The following is a 23073-nucleotide window of genomic DNA, read 5'->3' as shown; positions in this document are numbered from 1 at the left end:
AGATTCTCAGGCATAATTCTTAATGAGCATTTCTTCACTTGTGTGAATCTGAGGTGAATACAAAATGTTAATTTATTTGATTACCTATAGAATTTATAATGCTACATTTTGCCAAATTACCTACCTCAAAGCAAAAGAAAATAAAAATAATTTTTGGTGAGGTGAATGCTATAATATTTCACTTAACATTTTAGAAGTCACTTTAGAGTTTAAATATACTATTTTTTTTATTAAAAATAAAATAAATTGAAAAGTTAGAGGTAGGTTTTTAAAATTTAGTTTGATAATATAAATGGCGTGATAGATAGTCCATACCATAAGATTCCTTCTTTTATTTCTGCATCTAAATTTGAGTAATCCTCAATTTCTCTCCTTTTCTGAAAATCCACTTTTTCTGCTACAATGAGAAATTTTGCAAGTATTCTAGGTTTATACCTATTAAAATCTGTATGATGTGCATGGACTCAAATGTAGAACTTAGCTCACTTAAAAATGAATTAGTTGAACAATTCTGTTCAACTTGAACAAGCAATAAAAAACTATTGAAATGGTTATAAACTTCTAAAATGAAGCACCAAGAGAAAAATGTTGAAAACAAAATTAATCCGACTTCAGTGAAACAATATCAAGCAGTTTAACATACATGTAATTGGAGTCCCAGAATAAAAGGAGACAGGTGGAGACCAGAAAAAATAGTATATTAAGAACATAAGAATGTGGGCCTCCCTGCTGGCGCAAGGGGTTATGATGCAACCTATGAAGCTATCCGCAGCCACTGCAGCACGAGTTTGATCCCTGGCCAGGGAGCAACCCACATGGCACAGCAGACCTCTCCTGACTTGCCCGCTGCTCCCCTCAGCAGTATATTTCAGTCAATCTGCCTGCTCTGTTCCCCACACTGTCTCTAGTGAATCCTCTCACCACCCATGCCTCTGGCCTGTACCTCAGTTCTTCTATGCATAAATAAATAAATCTTTAAAAATATATATATAAGAATGTGTTCAGATCAGAAAATCATCTAAGCCACATTGAACTGAAGGGCAACCAGGTAACTAGTGTGGCAGTTCTGGAGACTATGGATCCTATGAAAAATTATACCACAGGAATAACTGTGTTAACGTGTAAAGTGATTTTCTGATTCTTTTATTCTCTTCAAAAGGTCAGTGCAAAACAGTGAGCTCTACTAATCCTCTATAAAGTTGTGTTCAATAAATACATATTGAATAAACCAATTAAAAAACTGTCAGAATTATTCTTCCTAATATCTTCAGAGTTTAACAGCATTAAGCACATGAAAAATCTACAGTTAAATAAATGCTTTTCTATAATCTTTTTATGTAAGTTTTCTCAACATTGCTCATGATCTGAGTTAGGATTGCTAATTCCATTATTACATTTAGCCAATTATTTAGATGTACTGAGATTACTTAGTAGCATTCATGGATTTTGATATGTTTAAAATATAGAGCTTTGTTAACTGTTTTTGTGTTTAATGCATTTGCATTAATCTAATCTACTTATATTAAATCTAACTGCATCTGGGCTTCCTGGGATAAATATTCAGTCATTAAACAAAAGGAACATTTTTCAAATAATTATTCATAGTGTCTAAGTCTTCTAAGTGCTGCTGTACTTATTTTAACTCAAAATATAGTGTATTCATTTTCTAAAAGTACATCATAAATACAAATCTGATATCTGAATTAAAATGGAATTGAGTTTATGAAGTATATTTTCTCTTGATGTATATGGCGGTAATGTCCCAATGCCCATATTTTTTAAACCAAGATCATTGATTGGTTAAATTTTCAGTCAGTTCTTTATCAAGAACAAAAACAGAAGGAATGGGCTTTTTTCCTTTGTGCTTCAAATTAGAGGTAAGAACTGGATGCCTGTATCTTTAGTGGAGGAACTCAGATTCTATTGCCTTGGATCTGCCCTATGTAAAGTCTCTCTATCAGCAGTCTGACGTAAGCCCAAAGTTTTTTTATGCTTCTGCATTTAATTTTTGCACAACTGTGCACATCACTCATTTAAAAAAAAAAAAAAGCTTTTGGGGGATCTTTCCACTTGTTTGAAGTGTACAAGTCAATGAGTGTTTAGTATATTCACAGAGGTATACAAGCATCATAATCCAATTTTGATGTATTTCCATCCATAGCAGTCACTCTGGTTTACCCTCACTATACTCCTTCCCAAGTAGCCCCAAATAATCACAAGTCTTTTTGTCTCTAGATCTCATTCCCTTTAAATGCCATTATATTCCATTATATGGATGTGCCACATTTTTTTGTTGTTGTTTATCAGTTGATGGGGTTATGTATTTCTACTTTTTAGCTCTTAGGAAATGCGACTACAAGCATTCAGATAAAAAACAGTACGTTTTTTATCATCACCATTTTAAACCTTTTTTTTTGATGTGGGAATGTGTTTGTATGTAATGTCTCAAGATTTGCATTACAATACCCTGGGTATAATTTTGACTAGAATGAGTACAACGTGCATCATCCAATGGCGTAAATATATTTTGCTAAACTAGTAGGACATTCAGCCATTTATTTATTAGTCTCTCCTTTGTCATACTGAGTCACTTAGAAATTGTGACTGGATAAACAAAAGCACAGTCCTTTTTGATTTCAGCAGTCTTAGTTTTGAATTCCATCTCAAAGGACTGTAGAATTTGATGTTTCAGATCTTGAGCTAGAATGAAGAAGAATGGCTTTTTGTGAATCCATTTACAGTTGGTTGGCCCATGGGGCATGAAAAAGCCAAGTGACAGCAATAGGTCATATCCTCTGTTTTGTTATTTTTAATCTCAGCCATATAATCTTATTTTGTTTTTGCTTAGAGTGAAACTGCAACAACGAGTCTATGCACTTAGAATACTGAACAACTTCTGACATATAGAAATTAATTTCTGTATTGACATTAACTTCAAAGACACATCACTCTACAATGAAGTGAACTTGGACAATCATTAGGAAAGTAGTTCAAAGAATGTGATTAATGGTAGGACTCTTTCAAGTATTACATTGTCTTCTGACCTTTGACTCAACTCTGAATTTGGGGGTTTATTTATTAGGAATAGAACCCCTTAAACCAAAGCTAAGGTTACCAGGGCCTTGATAAGTAGTTTTTACTAAGATAAACTTATTATTTAGCAAATTATGAAAGATAGCTTTAATGGTCTCTTTACCTTCCCCCAAAATGAGATTTAGTCAGATCTGTTTGGTTATAGAAATACTAGTTTATTGGAATCAGCGTCAATACAAAAGAAAAAAATGATTTTAAGATTTGGCTATTTCATGGAACTTGGTTAGGTTGATCTTATGAGTACAAAATTTTTTAACCCAGTAAGATAGTATCCTACAGCTTGAGCTTTATAATTTATTTCTTTTTAATAAAAAACAAAGTATTTTAGGGTCTCCCCAGTGGTGCAGCGGGTTGAGTGCAGTGCTGTAAAGCTTTCCTCAGCCTCAGCAGTGCCGGTTCGATTCCTGGCCGGCCAGGGAGATTCCCGCATGGCGTGGCAGACCTCTCCTGTCTCGCCCGCTGCTCCCCTCAGCAGTGTACTTTTGTCCTTTGGCCTGTTCTGCTCCCTGCTCTGTCTCTGGTGAATTCTTTCACCCTCCGGCGCCTCTGACTTGTGCGCTAGTGCTTGTATAAATAAATATTTTTTTTTTTTTTTAAAGAGAAAGTCATTTGCCTTTATTTTGGTTTGGATAGTGACTGTCACTGCTTTTTGCTTAACAAAAAAAGATGAAGAATATTTATAATTGGCTTCATTTCTGACAAAATTTGGATAGGCATATTCACTCATTACTGTGGTTTAATTTCTTAATATCAAGGCATGTCTTATTCTACTTTGGTGTCCACAAGAAATTCCAAATAGTGCTGGGAATTATGATCTGCTTCATAATGTTAACTGGCATTTATTTTTTTTAAATATATTTATTTTATGTATACGAAAACTGGGATGTAGGCCAGAGGTACGGGAGGTGAGAGGATTCACCAGACAGAAGTGGGGAATAGAATAGGCAGATCTACTGAAATACACTGCTGAGGGGAGCAGCGGGTAAGGCAGGAGAGGGCTGCTGTGCCATGTGGGTCAGCTCCCTGTCTGAGGATCAAACTCATGCTGCCTTAGCTGCTGATAGCTTGATAGCACTGAGACTTTAGCCCCTGCGCCACCAGGAATGCCCTTTACTGGCATTTTACACCAGTGGCCTTGTGGAATGCTTTTTTTTAATTATTTTTAGAAATTTATGTTTCATGGCAAAGCCATGTTTTGTTTTGTTTTTAAAGATTTATTTATTTAGGGCCTCCCCGGTGGCGCAACGGTTGAGCTCTGGGTTGTGAAGCTGCCCGCAGCCTCTGCAGCGCCGGTTCAATCCCTGGCTGCTCCCTGGCCACCGGAGGAGGGTTCCACATGGCGCGCAGACCTCTCCTGCTGCCTGCTGCTCCCTCGGCAGTGTACTTTGGTCCTTCTGCCTGCTCTGCTCCCCGCTCTGGCTCTGGTGAATTCTCTCACCCTAAATATTTATACAAGCACTGGGTACAGTCAGAAGGGCGGGAGGGTGAGAGAATTCACTAGAGCCAGAGTGGAGAGCAGAACAGGCAGACTGATGAAATACACTGCTGAGGGGAGCAGCAGGCGGCAGGAGAGGTCTGTGCGCCATGTGGGACCCTTGCCTGGCGGCCGGGGATCGAACCGGCGCTGCAGAGGCTGTGGGCAGCTTCACAACCCAGCTCAACCGCTGTTCCACCGGGGAGTCCCCTTGTGGAATGCTTTTAAAAGGAGCCGTCCGTAGTTTGCCTGGGTGTTCCTAGGTAAGACTTTCCTAAAGTCACACAGTTCAAGTATCCCCCCTTGCTAAAGCTTTCCAGTCCATCCAACCCAACCTTCTGCAGAATTAATTATCCCCATTGCTGCCCTCATAATGTACTGTATATTCCTCTTATAGCTTTGATTACATTGTTTGGTAATTATTTCCCGGTCTTCCGCCAGGATCCTCAAGGTTAAGGATTATATTGTGTGGCCTTAATACCAGGTACAATGTGTGACCATAGAAACAGAGCTAAAGTTTTGGTAAAAATTCTAAACCTTTGACTGAATGTTTTCATTTCTCCTGTTGTTGCTCTTTCAAGAAGATATACTCTCTTATACTTTATGGTAACAAATGTGTTTTGAGTCATAATTTTAAAAAGAAAAAATAACCTTTTAGTAATAAATTGTAACAGGAGAGAAATGGAGACAACATCAAAGAGCCTGGATAATATAGGTTAGTAGTTCTCAAGCATGTTACAGAATCACCTGAAGAAGGGACTTCTTAAAAAACATCATTCTTGGGCCCAACCTCTAGAGTTTCTGATCCAGTAGGTCTGGGGTGTGGGCCAAGGATTGGTATATCTAACTGGTTTTCCAAGTGATACTGATGTGGTTGGACTACATTTTGAGAACCGCAATATAGGTTCATTAGCCTACCTGAAAAACCTCTAGTGTATTGAAGTAGGATCTGTCCCTAATTTCTCTACAGTTGTCTGCCCAGTGCATAATTAATTTGTTGATTAGCAAACTTTCATGCCCAAAGAGATATTCTAAGAAAGAGGCTGATCTCTTTTGGTGTCTCACGTGCAATCATAAGAGTATATAATGGGAATACAGCAAGAATTTGTTGTAGCTGATGAGACTAATTTAGAACTCTTAACGTTCTAATATTGATACCAATAATCTAGAATCTAAAATGTTCTTTTCACTTTCACTTCTGTATTGGTTTGAATGTAAATAAAATTAATGGAAAAGATTTTAAATTTCAGTATTAGGTAGTACTGTTTATAGCATCTAATTAACCAGATTTCCCTCTCTTATATCTAACCACATTGGTTACCCAAAAATCATTTTTTAAGATCCTAAATTATGGCTTGTACTGTCAGTGAAAGAGTATTTTTTTACTCAGTACATGTTTATTGTGTGTTACTTATGTGCAGGTTAGATGCTAGAGTTTCAGTGATGTAGACTGTTATACACATTGTAATATCATTCTGGCTGAGGATATTTTTGTGTTCTTATTATTTTAAATGAATTCAGAATGGTATAAACAAAATTATTCAAAAACATAAGTGGATATTCTGAAGATACAGGTTAACTAGCTGTTGTTTCTAATCATAAAGCAAATAAATACTGCTAAATGAGTTTCTAAGTAGACACATAATACAGTCAAGTTCTCACCTGATTATAATTTGATTTTAAAAGAAATTCATATTAAAAAAGATGAAATCTTTCCATTTGCAACAACATGGATGGAATTGGATTACATTATGCTAAGTGAAATAAGTCAGGAGAAAGACAAATATCATATAATTTCACTCATATGTGTACTATAAATAAAACAAAGAAACAGATAAAACTAAACCAGAACAAACCCTAGAAATCTGACTCTATAATTGAGATCACCAGAGGGGTGGGTGGAGGTTGGAGAGCAAAGGGGAAAGCCCAGTGATCTTTGGTGTAGAGGATCATCAGAGTTTTTGGTGATGGATATTAAATCATCCGTGGTGTAGTAAACCATTATGGCCTTAATAAAAAATAATACAAAATGAATAAATTAAAAAATTAAAATTTACAATCAAGTGAGGACAGTGATTGTACTGATATATGATTTTAGAGGGAATTTTTAAATTGAGGCTTACTGGAGAGCTAGCTAGCCACTGTATATTGTGCTCTTCGCTCCCCCCCCCCAAGTCTGTTTAGGGAAATTATATTAAAAGTCTCTTCCACTGATGAATTTTCTGTCTGGTCAGGTTGAGAACATGAACCATTCCTACATGAAACCTCAGAACAAATCATTAAAAATCAAATTATCAGCTAGAACACGTGATTTGTTTTAAATTGAATAAATCAGCATCTATGAAGTAAGAGAGTAATCAAAATGAGGTAGGATTAGTGAGTCGTTAATATACAGTTGTTGATAGTGTAAAGGCAAACTCGTTGAAATTTAGCTGGATTAGTGAAAGCTTGGATTACACTAATCCTTTTTAAAATTTGTTAGTTATTTCACTGGTCTAGACGTTAAAGTTAGTCTTTCTCCTCACTCTGAAGCTTGTTCTGAGAGGATTCATTAAATGAGTAACGAAGGATTCACTCTCTTTACCACCCAGGGAATTTTATAGAAGCAACATATTGATCCAGAAAGCATCCCTCTTAACTGTTTTAAGAATAAATTGAAAATTATGCACTTATATTTGTCAATATGATTTCTTTTTTTTTTTTAAAGGCTTATTTATTTATTTATTTATTTATTTATGCATACAAGAACTGGGGTGTAGGCCAGAGATGTGGGGGGGGTGAGAGGATTCACCAGAGACAGAGTGGGGAGCAGAACAGGCAGATCCACTGAAATACACTGCTGAGAGGAGCAGCGGGCAAAGCAGGAAAGTTCCTTTTAATAGAAGTCTAGGCACTAATATTATTTGTTATTACTGGTCTGTCATTGCTTCTACACTAACTCTTACAATGTTAGGAAACATTTGTTTTTGAAAAGAAGTTATGTTCTTAATATTATGCCCAGTTCAAATTAAAGGTGTTAGAGGACTCTTATTTAATGTGTTTGATTTTATATTGTCTTTTTCTCTTATGCTGAAACTCTTGGTTCCTGATAACTGACATCATTATTTATTTGTTTTTAAACCATAGTAAACATAATATCAAAAACTGTGACCTAGACTCATCTATGCAGTTTAAGACTTCTCTGTGTTTCTTTTATATCTTGTATATATACTTCTAGGACTCTATTTTCAGAACATACCTCTTTAAATTATTTAGATTTTTGTACAATGTTATTTTGCCAAGTTTTAAAGATTCAAGTTATTTTTAGTTTGTTTCAAATTTTAGAGAGAGTTTTTTCCTATTTAGTGATTTTGGTTTTAACATGTTATTGACCATATTACTATTGTTAGCATATTGTTTATATGGTGTTCCAAAGTAAAACATAAAGTAAGGTACATTCAGAGTGTCTGCCTTCCATCTCTAGCCTTCCCCACCTCTCCCTCCCCTAGATAACCATCTTTATTAATACAAACTAGTAACCAAACTTTATCCTTCCCCCTTTTTTTTTTCCTTCAAAATACAATTAAATATAGAGGTATTTCCCTCTTGTTCTAATTTTCCACATAAGGTAGTATACCTTATACAATCCTCTGCGCCTTGCTTTTTTCATGTAAACAGTTTGCTCAGGAGAGTTTACCATAATGTGGGGGCATTGAGGGGGTATCTTTATTCCTTTTTACAGCTGAGTAGTATTCTATAGTAAGGTTATACCACTCCTCTTCTTGTTGATGAGCATTTGGGTTGTTTCCAGTCTTCAGTTATTATAGACAGTGCTAAAATGAATAGACTAGTTAATATTTTTGCCAGTGTATTTTTGGAATAGCATCATAGAGGTGGAATTGCTGAGTCAAAGGGTAAATGGTGTCTATAACTTTACTGAAACAAACATCTCTCATGCAGGTTGTTTAAAAATTGAAAAAGAAACAGAACCCTGTCATAGATGAATAGATTATTTAAATATAGATAGATAGATAATCACCTATTAAGTGCCTAGCAATATTCCCTTTGGGGCTATAGATGGAGATTCTATAGAACTTCATAGAAAATGAAGGTAAATAAACAAAGTTAAGTTTTGGATTTTGGTTAATGCTATAAAGGAAGTAAATGGGTTGATATGAAAAAGAATAACTGAAAAAAAAAGAGAGATAATAACTGACGCGGACTCAATTTGGATAGTGCAGTCAGGGAAGACCTCTCTGAAAAGGTGATTTTTTGCTGAGAAGGATAAAAATAAATAACACTGCCAGTTTTTTGTTTTTTTTTTTTTTTTTTTTACTTCCCAACTGTATGTCAGGGAATATAAAGAATTTTCATACTGTGCCTTCCTTAATTTCAAAAAAACTCCGCAAAACCTATTTTATAATTCCCATTTTACAGATGAGAAAACTGATGGTCAGAAAAGTAAATTACTTACTAAAGATCATGAAGCTTGGAAATGGAGGCTGGGATTTTAATCAAATCTAAGCCTACCTCCAAATCTGGATAAAATAAACCCTTTATGCTGTATTCCAATGCCTCTCAATCAAAAAGAAAACACATACTACTGAATGAAAGGAGTAAATGGTTTAGATTCTTGTTTTAATCTGGCAAAAATACGTTGTTTTGTTTTTAAAGCACTGTTCATATTCACTACTGAATGATTACAAATTCAGAATATAAATGCTTGTTTTATTTGAGAATATTTGTTGTGTATAGAGAAACATGCCTTCTTGTCTGCACTAAATAAAATAATTTAATCTTTTTACTGTTTTCAGTTTAATGATGGTTCTGTACCCCAGCTCTTGTATGCATAATAAATCTTAAAATATATATATAGCAAAAATATCCCCCAGATATTTCTAGTCTGTTAAAATAATATACCTGGGCCTCCCCGGTGGCGCAGCGGTTGAGCGCTGGGTTGCGAAGCTGCCCGCAGCCTCTGCAGCGCCAGTTCGATCCCCGGCTGCTCCCAGGCCACCAGAGGAGGGTCCCACATGGCGCACAGACCTCTCCTGCCGCCCGCTGCTCCCCTCAGCAGTGTACTTTGGTCCTTCTGCCTGCTCTGCTCCCCGCTCTGGCTCTGGTGAATTCTCTCACCCTCCCGTGCTTCTGACTGTACCCAAATAAACAAAAATAAACAAACAAACAAACAAATAAATAAATAAAACATGCCTCTATTAAAAAAAAAAAATAATATACCTGACTATCCTCTTTATTTATTTACAAATATTTGTTAAAATCTATATGCAAAAACTTACGTTACAAATGTCCATTTAAATTAATTTTAGTAAATGAAATAACCAAAACATTGTTCAAGATTCTGTAAATAGCCATAAAATTAATCACTGCAAGGAGGTGGGGGAATTTTTTTTTTTTCTCGTATCAGCACTTCCTAAGCGCTTAAATATATTTTCTTAAGTCTCACAATGACCCATACAGGTAGATATTGTTCCCCATTTTATAGGTGAAGGACCTGAGACACAGAAGCTACACAACTTACCTGAGATCACCATCTAATAAGTGATAGGTTCAGACCTAAGGTTCAAATTCTATACCATCATAGATTTCCTATCTAAGCATTGAAAATGTTATATCAAAAGAAAGTAAGGAAATATTGTTAGATTCTTCCTTGCTAGTGAGTTAAATCCATGCTATTGTCCAATGAACCATGCTTAGTGATTCATAGGCATTTTTTGTCTTTAACTAGAACGAGCTGCAGTTAATGCCTGGACTCTAATTTTACAAACAAGCCACCTCTAACAATATTAAAATGTTATTATTCCCTGACTTAAAGAAAAATTCTCCAGTAAGTATAGGAATGCTTGTGGTATGAAGACAGCATCTTAAATCTCTATGCAAGTCATACACAAAGTGTTATTGCAGTGAAAAAATAGTGGCGTGAATAATACGTGTTCACAGACCAAGACACTTGATGTATCTTGGGCCTCAGTGTTTGCTGGATTTTGCAATTTCATGAGCAAGATTTGTATTTTTTAAAGTTCTATATTTCTATATGTTCTACTTGATGTCAAATCTGTATTCTTGGATTGTAGGGTTCCATTAAAAAATATAAATAATCTCAGCCCCTCCTCTCTCCACTCCCCCTTCCCCCCACACACTCATTTTGTATAATATGGTAATGATATCACCGTAGCAGTAATTACGGGTCATCTTCATTTCTTTCATCTCTGCCTGTTCTGATGGCTTCATTCCTTTGACGGAAAAGATTTGGCTCTGGGTGCTATGATTATTTTGTTAAGCGTTATTCGAATAGACAGGAGTGAGAGAAATTAATCAATCCAAATGCAATTAGCATCATGTTTAACCCAGTGATGGACATCTCAAGGTGAAACAGCCAGGGGAGTTTCAGACATTATTATTCAATCCAGTGGTTCTTATCTAAATTATAATCAAGAGAGGTTTTTATTGGCTTCTCAGTGGGAAGATGTAACTCTTTCCCTACCCTGGGGGTCAAGAACACTGGGCCTTCATCCCTGTAAACTTTAGTTATTGCCAGCACCTTGATAAGGGTATGTTCTAAACAGGAAGGTTCTTAATACTCAAGACACTTGAAATTATCTATGCTGTGATCTTGTTCTGATTTCTGTGAGAGTGGAATCAAGCCTATGGATAAATTATCTAACTTGGGGCAAAATATTTTGTGCTGATCAAGTCACTTTGACTAGTTGTTGTACTATCTTAACCTTACATGATAGATTATTATTGCTGTTACTGCTTTATGGATGAGGAAATTAAGACTGCCTGAAGCTACTAATGTCTTTGGCTATAATGAGTACTTCACCACAATCTATTACTGTATAAAGACCTGAAGCATGACTGTTCTGCACAAATTTATGGGTATTTAATAAAAGTTCTTACCCCAAGAGTGTTAATCCATTGCTTTGATATCATTGCCCTTCATTCAGTTGAATTTACCCTTGCAAAGAGAACCAAGCGAACTATGAAGTAGGCCTGTGAGGCCCTCAGAAAAGGAAACAAAATACAAATAAGAAATTGCTGATTTATTGAACATAAATCTTTGGGGTTTTTTTTTTTTTTTTTGGTTGTTGTTTTGGTTTGATTTTTAGTAGGAGAAGGATGATGAGAAAGATTGAGTATTTCAAATCTAGTCGTTGCTCTTTAAAAGGGCCAGGCAGGGAGAGTTGATGGAGAAACACAGGCTTTCTCCTGAATACACATTTTTCAAATGCCTGACAATTAAGATTCTTCTACTTCTGCTTTCAATCTTCAGGCATCGTGGCTGACACTTCCCATATTTTATGTTCCTGCTTGATGTTTTATATTCTGAGAATAAATCTGTTGACTAGATATTTCTGTCCTTTTCTCCCCCTGTTGTAAAAAGCCATTAAAATTATTTTCCATATTGGAACTGTCCAAATTTGTTTACCTATACATTGAGTCCTGGATTTTCTTTTTTATGTTACTTCTTGGATAAACATTCACTGGGTCTTACTGTGAGTTGAAGGGAACAAATGTGTACTATAAAGTCATCTTTCTCAATTCATTGATGGAAACACTATTCGTTGGCCATACTTTTGGAAGAAAAAGGCCTGTTAGAGAAACAAGATACCTGATAAGAAGAGAATCTGAGAAGTGTATCTCCGGGGCTTTTTGAGAATTCTGAGGATGAAGATTTTGATAGTAGGTGATAGTTTGGTCATAGATATACTATCTCGACTATTCTTTTCTCGGATACATATTTTTGAGACTCTTTTTTAAAATATTATGCCCAAATAATGAGACAAAAGCCTCAAGGCTTTTCTGCTTACAGTCACCAAATGCTACTTTATAAATTTTTAGGGAAAAAATGAAATTTCTACTAAAGACTCTCACTTGTCTGCACTCTCCCACAGTGGTGATTGATAATTGTCAGCAGATCTTTGCACAATACATCACCTTCTGAGGCTCCAAGAGGCCCCTCCCCATGTAGTGACACCATTCTCAGTTCACAACACCTTCTGCTCTTGACAGTGGCACCAGCACCAGCTGCTCTCATGCTAGAGACATTAAAAAATGCTTAGTCCTTGACTTGAATTATCGATCGCTCAGTGCTAGGTTTTGTGTGAAGGCTTGGACTGGAGCATAGTGAAGAATCTCTGTCTGGCAGACTGCCCTGGAACTGCTCTGCTGTGCGCCAGCTCTCTGCCAGAGCGAAAGGAAAACTTTCTACCTTCCTGTGAAAGAGAAGCCAGCATTATTAATCATATTGGTCTCCTTTTGTTCTCCTCTAATGCACCAGTACCTGTGAACAGCTAGCTCCATCCCAAAGGCCACTTCTAATTTATTTGAATCTTCCCTAATATCTAATACATAGTAGGCTAACTTAACTATTCATACCCACCCCCATCAGGCTTCTCTTCTGCACAGCACATGTGATGACTAGGAGATGCCTTAGTCATAGTTATTAGAATGCATTCAGGGTTTCAAGGGCCAAAAATGTAATTTTTTAAGAGTCAAAGCCATAATTATAGCAAATGGTAGCATTTCTACAAAACATGGAAATCATTCATGTTTCCAATTGTTTTGTATTTGCGATCTGAAAATAATTCTACCCCCTCTTACAACTCCTGATGCTGCTTTTATGGTACCTTTGGTGCAGACCTGGTACCTCTTTCGTGACGTGGCAGCTGAAGAGACCCTGTTACTCTTCATGACTGATGAAACAAACACTCAAGAACAATGTTATATTAATGTGTAGGTGGTAGGGCAAGATGGTTCTTGCTGCAGTTTAAGGTTAAGAGGCATCCACCACTTAGTAGACTAATGAAGTCCTATTGTGAACGACAGTGTTTATCAGTGAGACAGATTTATGAAACAGACACACCTGCATAGCTGGAAGTGGAGTGAAGATACGACTCTGTGATCCAGCAGCAGACTAGAAATATCTACTACAAAGGAACCTGCTGTTTACTTCAGAACTCTGTTCCCACAGACCAGGAATCCGTGCTCCATTAAAAAACCCCAATTTGGCTCCACCACATCCCGTCTAGGGCTAGAATGGATTTCTCTATTCTTTCCTTTTCTCCTCTTTTTGTCCTTTATTGTATATAAAATAACTGGCACTTGTGCACTAGCCTATTGCTGTTATTTTATTATTAATTTAAACTAAATGGCCAATGTATTTTGAGAGCCATCAAAAGATAATGGGATGGAGGAAAATAATGGTTTTGTGGAAATATTCCCTTTCTCCATTCATGGCATGCTCCTTCAGCTGATATTACTCTACAAAGGAATGAATTCTAGATAGTTTTCCCATCAAGTACCTTGTTGCCTGAATAAACTTGTGTGGAAAGGAAGGAAAGAAGGGGAAGCAAAGGAAGAGGGAATACAGTGACTAACATCTACTGAGCCTCTTGTGACTTTTGTATTAATCTCACCTTCAACAGATGAGGAAACTGAACCTCCGAAAGATGGCTTGGGTGACTTGCATGGTTGTTGAGCTGAAGCTTGGCTAATGCTGACAGCCCTGCTCTTTTCACCATGTTGTGCTGTCTGCTTTGTTTCCTGCCATTCATAACAGAGTCTCCTAATGAAGGCCTGTTGTTGCTCTTGGGAATGTGAGAGAACCAGTGAAAAGTAACCTTTTTCCAGGTCACTCATGTTTTTAATCCTATCAAAGCACAAAAATATTTCTAGTGGTTTGTCCAAACACCATGAGTTTTCTCAATTTTACTAAAAAGTTACTTAATCTTTACATTGTCCCCTGCATTAAAACCAAGCCAAATTTTCTCAGGCAATTGCCTCAAAGTTATATTCTGGAAAATCTTTCTGTAATGAAACCCATATGTCATGGGCAAAAAGGTGCAGAACCCTGGCTGAGAGGGCTGGTCTCTTGAGAGACTCTGCACCCAATCTTGTTAACCAGGGTGCCTCTGGTAATCCCTCATCCCCTCACCGGTGAGAAATCAATCTGTACCACTGAATCTTTTTCAACCAGCCACCAGAAAATTTACTGCAGAGAAGGCAGTTTAGGGATAGTCATTGTGGAAAGAGAGCCAGAGGCAAGGCTAAATGTAGGAGGGAGGAATTGCAGAGTCTAGAGAAGAAATAATATTAAACACCCACCACCTCCAGAGCAAGCAAGATGGAGCCCTCCCTTCAGCCCTGACCTCTGCAGGTACAGCCACGTATTACAGCTGCTGGGAACCTGCAGCTCCAAAGGAACTAGGATGGTGTCATCGAAACAGCATAAACTTGAAAGTTGATTGTCGTCTATCCTTTTGTTGTCTTTGTGTACAAGTGGCCCTGCTCTCCACTCCCTGAAGCAGTTCACGTGTTCACCCTACGGTGACAGTCTCTTTTGTGGCATTCTCAGTTCATGGGCTGGCACCGCATAGGAGGGGCTGTAAATCATGACTTGACCCAGAGACCATTCTTCCTTCAGCACAGTTTACACTGCGGTAGCTAATGACCAGTGGATTCTCGGCATAGTTATTAGAATGTGGTGGCAGTGTTGCCTTCCTCTTGAGTCTTGACCCCTAGAGAATTCATCTGGAATTACAAAATAGTTAACAAACTTTATTGACGCTATCTGAAACTCTTCCTAGCATTCATAGTATCTCTGGAATTGTCCTCTGTCTTCATTCATTGCGGAAGAAAAGAGCCAGGAAAGAAGGGAGGAATTGGAAATGCCAAACTGAGGTTCACGTAATCTTATGTTAGCCATGAAGTCTAGAATGCTATCAAACTGGACTGGGAAACAAGGATGGGGCCAGGCAGAGGAAATAGAAACATCTTCGTCACCTCTGTAAGCAAGTCATAGATAGCTCTAAAGGTTTTCCCCCGAAGAGATTTGAAATGTAGTTTTTCAGTAAAATGCATTTACATATAAAACCCTACTGGAAGGGGTGGGTGTGTGTGTGTGTGTGTTTATGTGTAGAAGTCCAGAATAGTAGCAGAAGGCTGTCTCCCTATTCCTAATGGGATTTTGTAGCAGCATGTGCGAGTTTGTTTGAGAAGTCAAAAATGAACAGATGTTGGTATAAATTACCTCTGTGTCTGATGTCTTGCAAATTAAAAGCGCGTTTGGCATCACTAAACAATTTCGCTAGGTTTAGGGGGGTGCGGTTAGTGGGTGGTGATTACTGTAGCAGGTCGGTAAGAACCTTCGCACTGCAGCAGAGCAGGAGAGCTAGGAGAAAGACACTGGGAATAAAATAAGGGGTCTGAGAATTAATCAGAAATGTTAACATCTCTGATGACAAGTGAACAGGAGGGCACGTGCTCTGAAGCAGCCAGCCCCTGACCCACAGCAATTTCTCTGTGCACAAAAAGGGGTTGGTGCTTCGGATGTGATTTATAGGGCACAGCCCTCTTTTAGGGAGCAGCTATGTCACAAATTCGTATATCTCCTATATGGGACTGGCAAGTAGGAAAACTTTCTCCCCTCCCACGTAGAAGATGATGTCTTTTGAATTACTTTTACTTTTCCAGTGGTTTCCTGCAGCTCTGTGTACTTAGATTAGGTTGAAGGGGAGGAATGATTGAATGGAAAGGGGGTTGTTAAAAAGGATGGGTTAAATTCAAGGAGAGCTTGCCACTGACTTTGGAATATCCATTTATTTTTCCTTTTAAATCCTTCTGATGCCTTGAATAGATTGGATCTTTTTGTATTTTAGATCTTAAAATATTGGTCACTCTCTCCTTTAGGGAAAAATAAATAGTTGAGAATTGGGGCATCTGAAGGACAGCAAGCAGAAATAATTAGTAAGACCGGTGCAGTGCTGTTGGCTCGTGACGTTGGACCCAGGCTCTGGTCTACCCAGCAGAATTTTGTATTGCCCATGTCTGGTTTCCACAGTACCCGCTTCTGTCTGATTTGAAGAATCATTTGATACTGTGTTTAAAGTCCTTCATAAGCACTGGAGAATAGACCATCCAATAGATAACCCGTCTAGCAGAAACGAATGATGAGACCCAGTCTAACCAAAAGTATAAGTAAGTTCCTATAGGATCAGATGGAGGAAAAAGATTACAAGGAATGGGATTTTTGAGATTGCTAGCTTCCCTTCTTATCACAGTTCATTCATTCACTGAGGAAATACTGAGTTGAAAAAGAAGAACCTGACTACTTCCTGTCCCCCTGGAAGGGCTTGTGTGATTCCTGCTATACCAAGCATGTTCTTTGCTGAAGCAAAGCAGGGCAGGTGACATTTATATGTTATTAATTTTATAGATGAAGAAACTTAAGACTCAGGTCTTACCCAGCCCAAGTGTCCCAGCTGCTAAGTGCTGGAGCTGGAACTTAAATTGAATTCAAATCCTGTGTTCTCTGTAAGAAGTCCATGCTGCCTCCCATCGGCAAGAAAGTACTTGCCTGGATTTCCTCTAGGGTATTTAGTCCTTATCCACTGATCTCGACATTCATTTGGCATTACTTCCACCAAGGGAATTGATTGCCAAAAAAGGGGGCAAATTTAAAAAGAATCCCACAAAATAGAGAATAGAGCACCAAGGGTCACTTGTGGAAGGAAAGAGCTTGGACATACTATGTTCCTACTTGGTTCTGTTTCGTTTGTATGTTATTACTCATCCAACTAACGTTTACTTAGTAGATACTATGCTTGGTGCTGGTGATGTAAAGAATAATAAAACACAATCTCTGCCCTCAGTTAATATACTTGAGTAATTACAATTCTTACGGGAACCTTATCTGTATAGGGCTTGGTATAAATCCACCCAGGAAGGAATAGTCCATTTGACTTGGGCCAAGATGGGGTTGTAGGTACATGAGGGAAGACCTAGGACTGGGGCTTCCATACCAAGTTAATGGGATTTCCTTTCCCATTGCTGGAGCTCAGAAACTTAGGAAAGTGGAGACTATCCATCAAGTTACCAAAAGCCTTCCTGTGGTTGGAGTCTATACTGTTTTATTTCATTGTTGTACAGATCAACCAGGAACTATTATACTTAGGTGGCGGTGGGGTGGGAAGTGAGAGCTCACTCATCTAGCACCATTTGCTCTGGACTTGGGAAAGGCAGACTGGGCAAAGGTCCTTCTCATCCCTGCTGGTGCCTCCCTAACCACCTGACTTTGGCTAAGATGGAGACATGTTCTCGAGCCACCATGGGGAACAGCCTTTCCTCTGCCCCCCGCACCACTGCATGGTCCCAGAACAGGCCCAGCCATCAGAAACTTTCAACACTGGTAAATCCATTTGAGAGATCTGAAAAGAAGATCTTGTGGAGATGAGCATGAAGTGGGTGTAAAGCTAAATACGATTGGAGAATTTGCTTGACAGAGCTCAGCCTGAGTTTCTGGAGTGGCCCTTGTAATTGAGAAATGTTTTACTTTCATTTCGAAGCCTCATATATAGGAAAGTAGCTGTATAAACCCTCTTGTAACTCTAGCATTCAAAGATTGATAGTGCTGAAAGTCAGGGAAAGACACATAAACCTTGCCTGGCTGTATTAAATATCTAAGGGCTGACAATGCCAAGAGAGAGAAGACCAAAGCTCCATAAACCCCACTTTATTACTCCATCCACAGATGAGCTGCACTGGGGGGATATAAACCCTGTTATATTACAGCATCCAGGGAGCACCGCTGCTGAGAACTGGGGCAAATGATCTCTGACTTTGATTTGAGATTATGAACGTCCAGAGACCAACAATCCAGAGAAAGACTCTCATCTTGGTTAGATTTTTATCCTCCAAGAGCAAACCCACTGAGATGGTGAATTTGAGGATTAGGTTACATTCTTGAGAGAGAGAGAGGTTTTTGGGGAATTCCCTGCTGATTGTTTTTCAAGGGTGGATAATCAAGTCTTCCTTAGCTGGTTTGCGACGTATAGCCATTGCAAACTTCAGAATAGCTTTGTACAGTTTTAGTTGTCAGTTGTGGCTGGTTTTTCCCCCTTTTTGGAGGTTATTGGTAATTGAATCTGTTAGGGTAGCAGTCTTATATACAATTTAAATCAATCTGCATTTTTATTAATTTTTTAAGATGATAATTTTTTTCAGCCCTGACTGCCTTTTTTTTTTTTTTAATCTGCATTTTAAAATTAAATCTTCCAGTGATTCTTTTTTCAAAAGGTAGGTCTTCATTGATCTTTCTTTTGCTTTGTGATTCCAGCTAGAGAGATGACACGGGGGAAATTCCTCAACATTCTAGAGAAACCCAAGAAGTAGCAGCTGCATGTGAACAGGACGTCCTGGAGACTGGACCCACACTCCCCTCCAGGTGCAGCTCTGCCTACGCACATTTAACTGCTTCCTGGAGAGAGGCCGGAGGATGCGCGTCCAGGACTGACCCTCTCTCCTGCTCCTGGCACTCTGCACCTCTGAGGACATTCGGCAGCCAGAGAAGAAGCTGTTCTACCCAAGGATCAGTGCAGTTATTCAGTCAGCTTCTAGACTTTGATCGTCTCAGCCTCTGATGTTGGTAACAGCAGAGGGCATATCATTCTTATAGGTCGCCGTCCTGCTTTCTCTCTTCTGGAAATGATTCAAGAGCCCCAGGATCTTACAGTTGATATGATTAAGGGATGGCGAAGTCAGTGTGACATGTTGATTGGATGGGTTCTTTTGAGTTGTACTTGATATCGTAGGAAGAATTTGTGATGCGAGGAGATCAGAGACCAATTAAGATTCTGACCCGGGCCTTGCCGCCTGTCCTATAACCTCTCCAGTTATGTTAGGTTCCAAGAATCCCCAACTGAAGAAACCGGGATCTTTTTGAAGTGTATACCGTTTTTAAATTTCTTCACCTCTCATGATAGTTCCAGAGCCCTTCCTTTTAGTTCTGACTCCAGGACAGGGGATCGCTATATATCGAATCCCTCCTGGGATTAGCTTCTATAGTGAAAGGTCCCTCAAGACCAATGTAAAGGTGACAGAAAGAACTTTAAAGTTCTAGTTAATCTGTTGCTAGGGGAAAAAATGTCACTATGTCTGAAACATAGAAGGGCGTTGTCTGCAGGAATTTCCATTTGACTAGAAACTCTCATTCACCTTAAAGGGATGTGCTATGGGATAGTGGCAATGTTTTTATCTCCCTTGTCCCCTCTGATAGCACATATCAGATAGTTCACCATTCTAACACACACACACACATGCGCGCACGCGCGCTGAAAAGAGAATTTCCTGACTTAAATACAAGTCCTTTGGAGCTCTTTGTCACTTACCTATCTCTATATTGAAACCTGAGAATCTAGCTCATTGATTCTACATGTTCTCCGGAGTTTGTCTTATAAGCCAGCCCCCAGCCTCTGATATTTTTTAAAAGTACATGGGGTTTCCTGAACTTCATGACAAGAACATTCACGAGGCTGTTGTGTGACAGTGTTTGGATGCAAGGAAAGTTGTGGTCAAGTTTTTGGTCCCGTGTGTGTGCTGAGTTCTGTGTGCTAAGACCCAGAACCGCACAACTCGATGGTTGGTCACTGAGCATTTTCTAGCATTCATACCATTTGACCCCCTTGCAGTTTTATCGAACAGGGCACAGAATTGGGATGGGAAGGATTAAACACAAGACACAAAGGATGTGTGTGAGATGAAGAAGTTGGGTTGTTGAGGGTTTGATATTAAGTTAAGCTTATTATTAACATTCTTTTATGTCTAAAATGCGGTTGAAGAGTGACAGGGAGTATGTGTGTGGGGGAGAGAGAGAGAGTGGTGATAGGGAGGGGCAAAAAATAGTGCCATGTCAAATTCTTCCTTTGCTCTGTTTTTGAGAGTCGATGACATGAGGCACTTTTAAATTCTTGGGGAAATTGAAAAATATCTGGAGACTATTGAGATACCTCTCCAAAACCAACTGAATGAAGTTTGTAACCTGAAGCTACATAGTTGGTTTTCTGGTCTGCTTTGACCTTTCTTTTACTGTCATCTTACTCACCAGCACTTAATGTAAGTAGATGTTTTAGAATTGTGCTATTTATTGGGTTTGTATTTGTCGTCCTTAGAAATGTTAATGATGTATTTTTATATTGATAATATAAATTTATGTACAGTGTGTGTGTATGTATTTCAGGGTGTTAGAGGATGGTGCTTTATATATGATGTTTCTGCATCATCATAATAAATAATGTCTCTTTTATAGGAGAGTGAGTTTTTCCTCAAAGGACCAAGTTGCATATTTAAAGCACAGACCTCGTCAGAAAGCACAACCATTATCACAGATGTCTGCCATCTTCCCCTTAATATCACAGTGGGTCATGTGCGGCTTTTTGGTCACTTGCTTCTTAGTCTCCCCAGTGTCTTCTAGTGGCCACCCAGCTCGTTACTGTTCAACTCCCTAAAGTACAGTTAAAAACCTGTAATACCTCTCCATGTTTACTAATGAAGTCTGGATCTTTCAACTTGGCATTAAAATCTCTACATGCAATCATAATCAACCCTCCTTTCTGGTTTCCTTCCTTTACAACATGAAATGTCTGTTCCAGTTAATCTGAACAATTCTGTTTCTCAAAAACATTTGAGTATCTTTGTTCATGCCCTTGTATTCCTAGAAAATCTTGCATCCCTTTTGCACACTTGAAACTTATTCTTGTAAACTTCTGATGATCCAGGTGGAAATAACCCTTCCTCCTGAATTCCTCCAAAGCTTAGACCTTCCTTATGACTTTCATCTTATATTTAAGCGCTGTGCATACTATCTTACTGCCTTGCTAGTTATAAGCTCCTCAAGGTTGTAGTTGTTTCTACACATCTAGTTCTTCAGTGTCTTCTTTGCTCTGGGAGTTCACAATCTGTCTGTAGGATCTAGTTAAACATGATGGATTGAAAACAAATATTTCTCTGCCACCTACTAAAACCCTTAAATGGAGTGTCTTTTCAACTCTGGTCAAGAACTAGAGAAGCAGAAGTATTTATCAGTACTGCTACTCTCAGTCATTGATAGTTGACTTGCTCTAGACCAGTACATGCCCTTACAGAGAAAATAGCATACACCCTTTCAGAGAAAACATTCCATATTAAGTAAGGAAAGCAGTTGGGGCCTCCCTGGTGCCGCAAGGGGTTAAGCACAGCACTGTGGAGCTATCTGCAGCCTCTGTAGCATGAGTTCGATCCCCAGCTGGCCAGGTAGCTCCCCACATGGCGTCGTAGACCTCTCCTGTCTCCCCCACTGCTCCCCTCAGCAGTGTATTTCAGTCTGTCTGCCTGTTCTGTTCCCCACTCTGTCTCTGGTGAATCCTCCCACCCCCCGCACTTCTGGCCTGCACCCCAGCTCTTGTATGCATAAATAAATAAATCTTAAAAAAAAAAAAAAAAAAGGAAAGCAGTTGCTTACCATCTTTGGCTCATCTTTGATTTCTAACAAAACATCCAAGTGGACAGTAGATTTCAATGATCTGGAAAAGCATGGCTGACTGATTGAAGAGGGACAATGTTAGGAATGTTCTGCTCCAAATCGCTGCAGATTATTTTTAGTTATTATTTGTCTACCGATTTGTTTTCCCTTTCCATCTGTCTTTCTGAATACCATCCTTGTAACTTAGTGGTTGGCTGTGAGCAGCACTGTACTGAGAAGCGTCTTGTTGCTTCTTACTCTCAGGATTTAGGTTCACTTTCCTTCCATTGTTAGACCCCCAAAAGTTCCAGGATATTCATTACATTGATATCAAAATACCATCATTAACCTTTTTTTATCTTTTTGTTACCCACTTAATGTTACCCACTTTTTTAAATGAACACTTGCTAACTGCTTCTTGTTTTGGGTTCTCAACCTGCTGCTGATTTAGCATCTCTGTCTTCTGACTCCTCCAGATCAGGGCAGTGCAAGCATTGCTGGTGAAAGTCCTTCTGTTGCCCCTATGACTTCCAAAGGGTGTTCAGGCTTCTGGAGGAGCTTTGTAGTGAAGCCATTTCTCATGGGATACTCTGATCCCTTCCCCCAACCCCCATTCCACCCCCTGCCCCAGGATTAAGGCACACAAGAGATAAACAGGCAGAGCAAGAAATGAGGAAATTACCAGCTCTCCACTTCTATACAACTTTTGCATGGGTTTCATTTCACTAGAGGGCCTTGCAACCCCCACCTCCAAAGAGTGGACAAAAAAAGGTCTGCCCAAGCTTGTAAATTCTCACTAGCCTGAAACTGACTTTTCCTATCTTTTTGGACTTTTTTGGCACTTTGGCAATGTGTCCCTGACTCTGCCTAAAGAGGCCACTGGCCTTCCCATCCTCTTGCCCAACACTTTGACTTCATGAGCAGGGACAGTTGGGGTTTCAGATGACACCAGGTGTAAGCAAGAGGCTCCTGGTTGGCGCAAGTGCACAGAGCCTGTTAATTAGCACTGGAACACCCTGATGCTGCGTTAGCTGGACCACGCATTCAGAACCTACCCCTTCTGTGGGCCCCTTCTTCCTAATGAGAGCTAGAAGAAGGGCTCTCACAAAACATTGCCTCAGAATAATGTTCTGCTTTGTCCCCACCAGTAACCAGGGCTGACAAGATCACTGTCCACTTCTCTCTTAATTAGCACAATTCCAGCATGACCTGAGCCAGCAAATGGAGAAAAGCG

General features: G+C 38.9%; 1 protein-coding gene across 4 annotated transcripts in view; it reads left to right on the top strand.

Moving 5' to 3' along the window:
• Nucleotides 1–20929, top strand: part of LIN52 (lin-52 DREAM MuvB core complex component) — a 79543-nt gene extending 58614 nt beyond the window's left edge. Inside the window, exons 6-7 of one of the 4 annotated variants that reach the window (XR_005123829.2) lie at nucleotides 18681–18985; nucleotides 20649–20929. Coding sequence is in view for 1 of the 4 variants with exons in the window: in XM_037503862.2 (XP_037359759.1) it covers nucleotides 18681–18736 (56 nt within the window). In the remaining 3 variants the exon portion in view is untranslated. The other 3 variants (XR_005123828.2, XR_008550620.1, XM_037503862.2) reach the window with 3 other exon arrangements.
• The last annotated feature ends 2144 nt before the right edge of the window (nucleotides 20930–23073 follow it).

Source organism: Talpa occidentalis, unplaced genomic scaffold (genome assembly GCF_014898055.3).
Source record: "Talpa occidentalis isolate TD23 unplaced genomic scaffold, MPIMG_talOcc4v2.1 talOcc4.11, whole genome shotgun sequence".
NCBI classification, from domain to species: domain Eukaryota; kingdom Metazoa; phylum Chordata; class Mammalia; order Eulipotyphla; family Talpidae; genus Talpa; species Talpa occidentalis.
The sequence above is the reverse complement of the archived record's forward strand: the minus strand, read 5'-3'. Positions and strand labels throughout refer to the sequence as shown.